We start from the raw sequence: 12,500 nt of genomic DNA, 5'->3' as shown, positions 1-12,500 counted from the left end.
CGGAATCTCGGAGCGCCACTCGCCGAGGACTACGAGCCGCGCTGCCAGACGTCCGATCTCGTCGCTGGACTTCGCCGCCCACCGGTTGCCTCCAAGGGCCACCCCGAAGCCGTCTGCGATTACGTCGATGTAGGGTTCTTGGTTGGGCGTGTGGGAGGTGAGGCAGCCGTCGCCAGAGAGCCCTTGGCTTTTCACGTCTGAGGGAGGAGGAGGATATGGGGAGGGTGTTGCTGTGTGTCGGAAATGTGGACGGTGAGAGAGAGAGAGAGAGAGAGAGAGAGAGAGAGAGAGAGAGAGAGAGAGAGAGAGAGAGAGAGAGAGAGAGAGAGAGAGAGAGAGAGAGAGAGAGAGAGAGAGGGTGGGAGGGAGGGAGGGAGGGAGGAGAGAGAGAGAGAGAGAGAGAGAGAGAGAGAGAGAGAGAGAGAGAGAGAGAGAGTGGGAGGGAGGGAGGAGAGAGAGAGAGAGAGAGAGAGAGAGAGAGGAGAGAGAGAGAGAAGAGAGAGAGAGAGAGAGAGAGAGAGAGAGAGAGAGAGAGAGAGAGAGAGAGTGGGAGGGAGGGAGGGAGGAGAGAGAGAGAGAGAGAGAGAGAGAGAGAGAGAGAGAGAGAGAGAGAGAGAGAGAGAGAGAGAGAGAGAGAGAGAGCGAGTAGATCAGAAAGAGGGAGGGAGAGAGAGAGAGAGAGAGAGAGAGAGAGAGAGAGAGAGAGAGAGAGAGAGAGAGAGAGAGAGAGAGAGAGAGAGAGAGAGAGAGAGAGAGAGAGAGAGAGAGAGAGAGAGAGAGAGATATGCAGACAAAAAAAAAAAAAAGAGTCAAAGTAAAACACGGTGACACGGTGAGACAAAAACTAAACTAAAACAGAGGAACAACGAATAACGAAACAATGAAACCAATCAACAAGAACACATAAACAAACAAAGCAGAGATAGAGAGGGCACCTTACCCGGCATAAGATGTTGCATGAATCTCCCTAACTTATCTATACACTCGCTGTTCCCCCTTCGGTGTATGTACCACTCCGTCACCTCATTTGGATTCAGGTCGTCCTCATGTCGGCGGTTGTGGCCCATCTTAAGGTACCATTTACCTGTAGGACGACCACGGTAGTTACTCGGTGTAATAGTAATAGTGATGGTGACGGTGGTGATGATGATGATGATGATAGAATGAGGATGATTATTTTAATAATGACAATCATAATAAACTTCAAAGTAATAGTAATGATAATAAGAAGGAAAATACGGCTGTTACTGCTATCACTACTAATACTACTACTAGTATACTACTACTACTACCACCACCACTATTAATTCAACTATTACTATTACGTACGTGCACCTACCGTCGGGGTATTTAATAGGCGGAAGAACGTATCCACCGTCCATGTCTTCGAAACTCTCATTAGTGAAGAACGTGGGGAGGTCCCTGCAACACGGGAAGCGATGTGAACAGTTTAGGAGACTATGCAATGCGTATGTTTATGTGTCTTAAAGATATTGCACATTCATCCACCCTCTCTCTCCCTCCCCCCCCCCCCCCCCCCCCCCTCTCTCTCTCTCTCTCTCTCTCTCTCTCTCTCTCTCTCTCTCTCTCTCTCCTCTCTCTCTCTCTCTCTCTCTCACTCTCACACACACACACACACACACCCACACACACACACGTGCATTCTGTGCATCGGTACAAGCTACTAGCTATCAACTTAAATATATATTTCCAGTTGCTTTATATATACCAACATAATAATATATATCCGGTATGTCATTCAGAAAAGGAATAAATAACATAAGCTTTCGTCACAGCTGTGTTGACTTTCTTGTTGTTTTTCAGTCGAAGGTCAACTTGCCTCAGTCGTTGAGCTTCTTCCTCCGCAACATTCAGAAAGGCCACGGTCTGCGTCCTCAACTGCAAGTTCGGCAGCAGCCCCGGGACCACGTGCCGGAAGAGTGGCCGCAGGGCAGAAGAGCCGCCCACGGCCACCAGCACGCGGCGCCCATGCACCACACGCCCGCGCTCCGTTCTCACCTCCCACCTAAGGAATGCGTGCATATATAAATACGCATATATACAAAAATATATACTGGTATATATACACATACACACTGTGTGTATATATATGTATGTATATATATACACACACACACACACACAAACATAAACACACACGCACACATATATTTGTACATATGTGTGTGTGTGTGTGTGTGTGTGTGTGTGTGTGTGTGTGTGTGTGTGCATATATATATATATATATATATATATATATATATATATATATACATATACACACAAGTGTGTATGTGTGTGGAGTTGGAAATGCGCAATGGTATAAACACACGTTATGATTTTATAAATGCGAGTGTTTCGAGAGTGAAAGCATCCACTTACTTGTGTGCGCCAGCATCGCTCGGTATGATTTCAATCACAACATCCCTCATGATGTCTGCCCCGTGCTGACTGGCGGCTGTTTGCTGGGCTCGGACGAGGTCACGCGGACTCAGGTGGCCCGCACTGAAAGGAGGGGATGTTATTGTAGTTATGTTTTTGCAATGTGAAACATGAAAGTTCAAAATCCTTTATAATTTTTCAAAGCTCCCTCTATTTCTATGTCACTCGCCTGTGTAAGATTTTTAACAAAGATTTTGATTATCAAAGCATTTTTCTTTGGGCTGAAGTATCTGGCTGAAATACAATATGGCGGGAGTTTAATGACTAATTAATTGTTGTATATATATGAAGACTTAATGGCATTATATTTCAAGTAAGTTTTTAAGTATTTGTTGTTTATTGAATACTATTTCCTAACCCTATTCTGGCCCAAACACACGCAATCTTTCTGCCATCAGCCGTTTCATTTATTATTATTTTCTGAGAAGGGAAAAATCTAATACAGCATTTCTAAAATGTTATAAAAAAATACGAGTAACTTTAGTCAAAGATTGAAAACTTTTTTCCCTAATTGACAATCATCGCCAGAAAATCAGTAATCGTCATCACGATCTTTTCTCCCACCGAGGTAGTGCGGTGGTTGATTTGCATGTGGTTGATGATTCTTGGTATTCAAGGCAGGGTGTGTTTATAAATGCTAATATCATGACATCTTACACATCCATTCTGGTATTAATTGCATTGTAAGCGAGGATCTTGAAAATCATGTGTAAATGAAAACATTCTGCATTGTTGATGCAGTGACAGAAACAATAACAACATTGGAATATGATACGACAGTTTTGAAATCTTTCTGTGTATTTTTCAAATGCCCTGAGATTACTAGTGTATCGGTGAAAGGAAAGTTTTGATAACATTATCGCTGATACACTTCATTCTCGCTAAGGTTCACGACACCCAAGTCATCCACCTCGGCCTCCTGGGTTGAGAACCAAATTAGGAAGTCATTTCGAAAAGCAGAATCAATTGCTTTCCCACAATGTAAAGTTACCAATAAAATGTAATAGACAAACAGATAAACAGATAAATAAATAAAAATGTCCTCTTATTTCTAAACTCTCCTGAATTTACATTTTCTCCCAAAAGACTCTCCTGAATTTACTTTTTCTCCCAAAAGACCAGACAATCATCGCCGAAGTTGAGATAAGGAAATCTCGTCCTCCAAGAAGTCGTGATGTCCTCTGCCTCCAGGTCATGGCGGCGGGAAACTGTCATCAAATCTTCGAACTCTTGAGTGCCTGGCGTCGCGTGCAGGTAACCAACCTCGGTGTGGAATTTGATACCTGTAGAGGGAGACGGAAAAGAGAAAAATAAATTCTACCATACAACGGATTTTTATAATGGGTGAGGTCATGTATATTTTACGTTTGTACTGCATTTAAGAAATATCCAAAGTTATTGGGCTTTCACTCTCTTCGACTATATTTAATTTACCTCATATTTATACCAATGCCTTCCTCATTGCTTTTTGTCCATTTCCTATCTATACCTATGTGTATTTTTATACAATGAACCTCTGTAACTTCTCCAGATGTCTGACCCTTGTGTTTTATTACCCTCTTTAACCTTTTCACCTAAATTGACCTTTCCATATAATTTAACCTTAACGCCTCGACCTATACCTCATTCTTACTAAACTGTTCTTGCAAGACAGTGACTGTTCGTGAGATTAATTTATCCTTTCGTAAGAATAATGAGTTTTTAAATTACTGTATCGCAATGTTGGTATGAAGCAATGTGTTATGAATGAAATATACACAAGCTTCTCTGTTTGTCTGTCTGCCTCTTCTTTTCTGTCTGTCTATCTGTTTCTGCATTTCCGTCTGTCTGTTTGTTTATTTATTTATCTGTCTATCTACCTGCATGTCTGTCTCCCCCTCTATCTTTCTCAAATTCCCGTTTTCTCCTCTCTCTCTCTCTCTCTCTCTCTCTCTCTCTCTCTCTCTCTCTCTCTCTCTCTCTCTCTCTCTCTCTCTCTCTCTCTCTCTCTCTTTCTATTCTTCTCTCCCCCCTTCCTCATTCTCTCTCTCTCTCTCTCTCTCTCTCTCTCTCTCTCTCTCTCTCTCTCTCTCTCTCTCTCTCTCTCTCTCTCTCTCTCTCTCTCTTTCTATTCTTCTCCCCCCCTTCCTCATTCTCTCTCTCTCTCTCTCTCTCTCTCTCTCTCTCTCTCTCTCTCTCTCTCTCTTTCTATTCTTTTCCCCCCCTTCCTTATTCTCTCTCTCTCTCTCTCTCTCTCTCTCTCTCTCTCTCTCTCTCTCTCTCTCTCTCTCTCTCTCTCTCTCTCTCTCTCTTTTACTTCCTCTTTTTCTTTCTCCTCCTTCTCCCTCCCCCTCTCCTTCTCCTTCTCCCATCCATTCTCTCTTTCTCCACAGCCGCTCACCCGTCTCCTCCTCTAGCTGCGAGTACCTGGCCACGGACTCTGTGGCGAGGACGGACCAAGTGTGGATTTCGGCCACGCGGCGGTAGACTCGTCCTTCGTCGAACCAACACCCGAAGATGTCTCGGCCCTCGCGCTCCTGCCGGCGGAGAGTGTGGGGGAGGGGAGGGGGGGGGGTAAGGCGAGGAATTCCTTTGGTTATTTGAGGTTAGTGTTTTTGTTGAGTAAGTAGTGTTGTTGGAATTTTTTTGTGCGGGTTTTTTTATTAGATGATTTGAATTTTTGGATTGGTTTTTATTTGTTCTTTTTGATTATTAGTAATTAGTTTTTATATTTCCCAGTAGAATTGTTGTTTACCATTTTTTCACACAGTATATACAATAAGGGGATAATTTTTGCTTACTGATATATTCATGACGTAATGTTATTAATAAAGTCTGTATTTAGTTTATAAAAGAATCAGAACCCAAAGTTTATGAATAAAGAATCGAAAATCAAATGACAAAAAACAGATTCGAAACACAAATAGGAGAAGGAGAAAGAGATTTAGAAAAGGGAAAAGCAAGAAAATGAAAAATATATTCATGAATATATGCATAAATACTTCAGAAGATAATAGAATTTACTGTAATACGGAAATGTATAAAATAATGGCTAAGAAAACGAATGCAGAAAATAAAATGAATATTACAATAAGAAGAAACAATTACCGGAACTAGAGAACAAGGACTACAGTGAAAAAAAACTACATAAACGAAAAGAACATTGACAAAATTTAAATAAAAAACAATGCATCACAGACAAAAAAAAAAAAAAAAAAAAAAACACACACACACACAATATAAACAAAACAAAACACACGCCCAGAAAGGAACGCAACAAAGGTACAGCCTCACGACCAAGGGCGCCGACCTTGGGTTCCTCGGGTCCGACGAGACACACGGAAGTGGCGGGAATGAGCGACGCATGGCGAGCGGCAGCTGAGCCCATCATCCCCGCGCCGACCACCACCAAGTCGTAAGTTTTCCTCTCGTTTGCAGACATTCTTGTCTCTGTGGATACTGCGTGGATTGTTGATTTCAGCTGGCGGGTTTTGTATGTAATGTTGTGTGTAGAAAGGTCGATGGATGATAATGAGAGAGGGAGATATAGGGAGATTTAAGAAAGGGGATTCAGAGATCAGGATATGTTAAAACATGGTTGTGATATTTTCGGTTCTGTGGGTACTGCGTAGATCGTTGATTTTAGTTGGCGGGTTTTATAAGTAATGTTGTAAATAGAATAGTTGATGGACAACAATGAGAGAGGGAGATATATGAAAATTTAAGAAGGGGTGCTCTAGGAATTTTTTTTTTACATTCTTGTTTTCAGTTAGCGGTTTTGCATGCAATGTTGAATGTAGAATGGTTGATAAATGACATTAAAAGGAGATATAGGGAGATTCAAAAAGGGTGTGGAAGTCAATAAATGGTAAGAGAAAATCATGCGAAATGAAGACTGGTAAACTTCCCCTATTTCGTATGTAAATCATTACTTAGTAAGTAGATCAGATTACATCATATACAGGGCGTCCCAGGAGTTACAAACATATTTGTACAGATAAAAAAATGTGAAGATCTTGCGTAAGGAATGTCGATAAAAAAAGAGATCCAATATTACAGAAACGCACAATCAATATCCACATGTAAATATATATATATATATATATATATATATATATATATATATATATATATGCTTGTGTGTGTGTGTGTGTGTGTGTGTGTGTGTGTGTGTGTGTGTGTCTGTGTGTGTGTGCGTGTGTGTTTGTGTATATATACATACATATATATATATTTATATATATATATATATATATATATATATATTATACACACATATATTTTATATATGTATATATAAATGTCTAAACACAGTTGTGTATATATTTATATATATGTATATGTATATGTATATATATATATATATATATATACATACATACATACATACATACATACATACATACATACACACACACACACACACACACACACACACACACACACACACACACACACACACACACACACACACACACACACACACACACACACACACACACACATACACACACACACACCTGCGTACATATATGTATGTATGTGTACACACACACACACACACACACACACACACACACACACACACACACACACACACACACACACACACACACATCACCAAAGGTATCCTGGAACTTTTGCAGAAGACACACATCTCTCTCCTGATCCTGTGGCAAATGGCACAATTTACGGTGCCGGTCTCTCAATACATCAGAATTGTTCAATTTAATGCCTCCTTTTAACTCGCCAAAGGCATCCTGATCACATGACTCTTCAGCATCTCTTCCGCCAATAATGTTTCAATAAGTTGACATGCACTGTTTTCTTAAACTTCCTGGATCCTGGTACGTCAATCACGCAACTGACATCACTCACTTTACTTAGGACATTAAAGAGTCCTTGGTAGTTTGCTTGATGGGGACCCTTCTTGGTCCGCAGGAACAGTAAGACATCTCCAACTTCAAATTGTCTATCAACATTTTCATCATACTGGACTTTCATCTTTTTCTAGGGTATCTTTCAAGGTATTCCTAACAAAATTATGAACATCCTTCAGGTTTATAGCATACTCGGATAAAACTGTAAACTCATTAGTATCAACCCATGTTTCAAACATTAGTTTAAAAGGACCTCTAATATCTCGCCCAAACAACACACAAAACGAAAATCCTAAACTAGACTTTTTTGTACATCTTATAGCATACAACAAGATTGGCAAAACAGTATCCAACTCATTAACAGATTCGATACAGTACTTTGTTATCATGCTCTTAAAAGTTTGATGAAACCTTTCAAGATCACCTTGACTCTCAGGGTAAGTTGTCGATAGATATTGTTTAAAACCTAGTAGACTCATTACTTCCTTAAAGAACTTTGAAGTCCGATTAAATCATAGGAGAAAGTCCAAAATGGGTAAAGAACTTCAGTAAAACTGATACAGTGTTCCCAGCAGTAATGGTTTTTGGATACCGAGTGGTTGCACACATTATTGTTAGTATAAACTCATACTCCATAGCTCATCAGCAGACATATCACACGGTCGGTATTTCCTCATCAGAACATGATTCTTAATAAAGTAACACGATAAAGTTCATTACCAAGGAAGATTGTCACTCCTTCCAATGACAGCACATCCTAAACACCCACGAAGACTGGTTTAGACGAAAAAAAAAAAAATCGAAGATATACTTTTTCCAGTGGAACACGTGTTGTTCCACCAAATCCCCGCACTACAGTATGCTCATTAGTATAAACCTCATTCCCTACAGGCAGATCGTTTTTCTTTAGAATGCTGGGTGAAGAGAACCAGAAAACAGGGAAGGCAAGAACAAATCCAGATGAATCACACAGCATTGCCCAGAAACTTGAGATACATCATCAGCTGGAACAACCACACTATTAGCAACAGATTTAACATTAAGCTTGGGTCAATGAGGACGAAAAAGAACCATGGACATTAAGAAGCACATTACCACCATAATCAAGCGCTAGCCTACCGCCCTGATTTTGAGCGACGGCATGGGTAGAAGCTGAGGAAGTGGGTTTGTTATTTTTATGAATAAGACGACAATTTTCTGTTAAAATAGCAGCTCTCTCAGTAGTCGTAGCCTTCTTTTCCAGAATATATATATGTACATCAGAAACTAAACCCTCCAGGTACTGGTTGAGTGCTATCTACTCTAATAACTCCTCATTGTTATTTTCTCTACTTGCTGAACGCCATATGTTTCTTAATTTACCGACTGTGTGACCATTTTCTATACAAGACTGATTGGTACCCTTAACCGTATCTCGGAACCGACTTCTATAGAATTATGCAGTCAACTGGTAAGATTCCAAAATAGGACGTTTAAACTTGTCACCAAGTTCCCTAAGCTAGCATTCTTATCCAACATATCCCTCTGAAATCCCATTTCTTTCCCTCTAACCTCCCTCTCTCTTTCTCTGCCTTGCAATTTTCACTCCTCGAACCTAAGTCTCTCTTCCTCAAGCTCGGTCTCTAGTAGCTTTTTCGATTTACATTCCTCTATCTCATATAACTTTAATGTAGTCTCCTCAGTTACAATGCCACTAACCAAGGCTTTAACCATAGCATCATTGATATTTGATTTCCTCTAAAACCTGCTAAAACAATCCAATCATACTTGAGAATATTTTCACACATAAACCTTACTACTGAAGGTTCTTTAGTGAACTGTTCGAAGTTAAATGGTTTCATCTCACGATAAAAAAAAAAAATAATAATAATAATTTGGAAACCAGTTATGTACGTAATTTTGCCACTTCATTCCTTCAGTTATTACTTATAACCCCCCCCCCCCCCAAAAAAAAAAAAAAAAAACCTGCTCAGATTCTCCCTTTTTGTTATGCCATGAAACCATTATTTTATCACTGAAACACCACATGACATAAGTAAATAAAAACACTATTATAACCTCAATGAATAAGTATTCAAATTAATTCCTGTTGATATAGCTATGTAATTTAATTAAGGCAGCCATATCTAATAATACTTTCAAATGAATCCAGATAAGCAGTTCTTTATATCTTTAATACGCACAGGAGTGAAGGTTAGAAATCATACGCAAACCATAACGTCAACAACACAATTTAATTAAAAAAAAGGTAAAATTAAATGTAGTTATTTCATTATAGAGCAAGTAATGAACAGAAAACCCAACATAAGTAAAATAACTTGACTGCGCTATCAAAGTACTTAAAGAACAGTACCGTCAGAGGGGACACCTCACAAACACACCACAGCTCCTTGTCCTCCACCAGCCCAGTCGTCACTGCTGAAGCCTAGTCCAAATTACATTGTTGCTCAACATTGTATTTGAAAACAGTTGCTCAACAAATCCAAAAACTTCTCGAAACTTTTACGAGATATCATTTCATATCTACTTCCAGACCCAAATACTTTGTTGAGCACAGTCCCGCACAGAGTATCTGAAAAGTTGCTCACCAGTAGAGCAATAATCCAAATTTGTTTCGCAGTGGTTGCTCGACAGTCCCCAGACACGATTTTGCGTGTTTCTCTATTTCTCACTGTATATAGGAGACACGATACAAAGTCATCGTATCTGTATTTGATGTATTGGAAATAATCGGTAAGTAATATCAAGAAGCAATTAATTTTTAAGTAATGTGCTGTCACTAACTGCTTTAAAGTGCAGCTGCAACTTGTGACCATAAACCATTTCCAGTATAAAATGCATATGGTCACAACCAGAATAATCCGGCAACACAGTAATCTGACAGCACATTAATTCTAAAAGGTATGTGAGTCGATATAGCTGCGTACAAGACTACCATTTTTCTTTGACAGCACTAAGCTACGTGTGCCAATGTAGCTTCGTGACTTGATTCTTACCAAAACCGTTTTTTTTTTTTTTTTTACTTAATGCAGGTAGTATTTTTTCCAGGTTCAAAAATTGGTTAACAGAAAACAAAAATACGCTTGGACTGATCGAGGTGTTAAGTTCCACTCCCAGTTTGTGTACGGTTAAGTGCAGCTTGGTCTGGACGTGCAACAGTGTGCAACTGTTTTCAGCAACCGTCGCGAAACAATTATCTAAACTGTGGAGAAACTAATTTGGAATGCTACTCTTTGGGCAACTGTATCAGGACAATACAGATACATTATTTCGCAGATGTTTCGATACAATGCATCTTGGTTTGGACTAGGCTTTACGCACTCACCTGGCGTATACATGCACGTACCAGCGTTGCCGTACATAGGCCTAATGACTGTTAATGGCTGCAAGTACAAACAATCATCAGCAACACAGCGGTGTGCTGTATGACACGTAAATCATACAACTGACAATACATTTGTAATTGGTCTGTGCAAGGTTTAATTAAATGATTAACATAAAAAATATACGCCGTGCCAGTACCGCAACCACACAGGAGGACAGGCTAATAAGCATTCCTGTCAGTAATTGCCACCTGTACACGATTTGAAGTAAGGATTGCTATGGCAATATTTTATGGCATTCCATACGTAATGCTCTATATGAGCATGCAATGTGTAACACACACACACACACACACACACACACACACACACACACACACACACACACACACACACACACACACACACACACATACATAAAATATATATATATATATATTTATCTATATACATATATATATATATATATATATATATATATATATATTTATATACCTATATGTGTATATATATTTGTATATACATGCATATATATATATATATATATACACATATATACACCTGATATATATATGTATATATACATTATATATATGTATATAAACATATATATACGTACACACATACATATATACACCTGTATATATGTATATATATATATATATATATATATATATACATATACAGGTGTATATAAATATGTACCTGTATATGTATATATATATATATATATATATATATATATATACACAAATACAGGTACATATAAGTGTATATATGTATATGAATATATATATGTATGTATATACACACATATACATATATATGCATATATATACACAAATGTATACACATACGCACACACACACACATATTTATACATTTATATAACTATATATATTTATTCATATAATATATATATATATATATATATATATATATATACACCTTTTATTATCATCATTTTTTTAAACAGCCATTCATTCCACTGCAGGACATAGGCCTCTCTCAGTTCATTATTTGAGAGGTCATATGGCAGTGCCTGATTGGATGCCCTTCCTAATCAACCGCGGTTCGGTGTGCTAACACTTGTGCCACGGCGGTGACTTCCCCTACGACAGCTGCGTTTGACTTCTCAAGGCGATATGTCGTTTTCTCGGGTTCGATCCAGCAGTCAGAGCGCAGGCATTTTTGCGACCGCCGCGATGGTGTATTGAACTCAAGACCATTTACATATATATATATATATATATATATATATACACATATACATACATACATACATGTAAATGTGTGTGTGTGTGTGTGTGTGTGTGTGTGTGTGTGTGTGTGTGTGTGTGTGTGTGTGTGTGTGTGTGTGTGTGTGTGTGTGTGTGTGCAATGCATTATATATTACTATAATAATCTTCCCACTTATGGTGAATCTCAGTTCGTATCACTATTATTGAATATGAGAATAAGAGGAAAATGACACCACGGTTATATGAACCAAACGTAAAAGAACAAAATGATTACAACGAAGCCTACGTCCTCGAATATGGATGATGATAATCGCGCCATCAACATGAAATTCACCCTCGGTCTTTAGGAGGCATATCTACGTACGACGATTTCATTGTTTATTGAGGAAGGGCTGAACTACTTCACTTAAACCATATAAACATGATAAATAATCATTGATACTTACACAATCGACGATTCGTACTTCCGAAACCGTAAGGCAGCACGAGTATTAACAACTATGTGTTTCAGCGTTTGCTACCTCTACGCTACTGTCGTTCACCAAAACTGTTCGTCTCCCTTATATAACCCAAGTACTACTTTGCAATAAGCTTCTTTCGGGTCTCCCCTACTTGTATAATCTCGTATTTTATCA

General features: G+C 38.9%; 1 protein-coding gene across 1 annotated transcript in view; it reads right to left on the bottom strand.

Annotated features, from left to right (window-relative positions):
- LOC125043243 (monomeric sarcosine oxidase-like) overlaps positions 1-12,500 on the bottom strand; it is a 19,343-nt gene that overhangs the window by 1,637 nt on the left and 5,206 nt on the right. The window contains exons 2-9 of the mRNA XM_047639250.1: positions 5,732-5,880; positions 4,823-4,958; positions 3,545-3,725; positions 2,383-2,505; positions 1,841-2,026; positions 1,340-1,422; positions 941-1,084; positions 1-197 (exon numbers count right to left, since the gene is read on the bottom strand). The exon at positions 1-197 is cut by the window's left edge and continues 1,637 nt beyond it. Coding sequence (XP_047495206.1) covers positions 1-197; positions 941-1,084; positions 1,340-1,422; positions 1,841-2,026; positions 2,383-2,505; positions 3,545-3,725; positions 4,823-4,958; positions 5,732-5,863 — 1,182 coding nt within the window. The 5' untranslated portion in view covers positions 5,864-5,880. The remainder of the gene's footprint in view (positions 198-940; positions 1,085-1,339; positions 1,423-1,840; positions 2,027-2,382; positions 2,506-3,544; positions 3,726-4,822; positions 4,959-5,731; positions 5,881-12,500) is intronic.

This window comes from Penaeus chinensis, chromosome 33, assembly GCF_019202785.1.
Source record: "Penaeus chinensis breed Huanghai No. 1 chromosome 33, ASM1920278v2, whole genome shotgun sequence".
In the NCBI taxonomy this organism is placed as follows: domain Eukaryota; kingdom Metazoa; phylum Arthropoda; class Malacostraca; order Decapoda; family Penaeidae; genus Penaeus; species Penaeus chinensis.
Note: the sequence above shows the minus strand (reverse complement) of the source record. Positions and strands in the feature narration are given on the sequence as shown.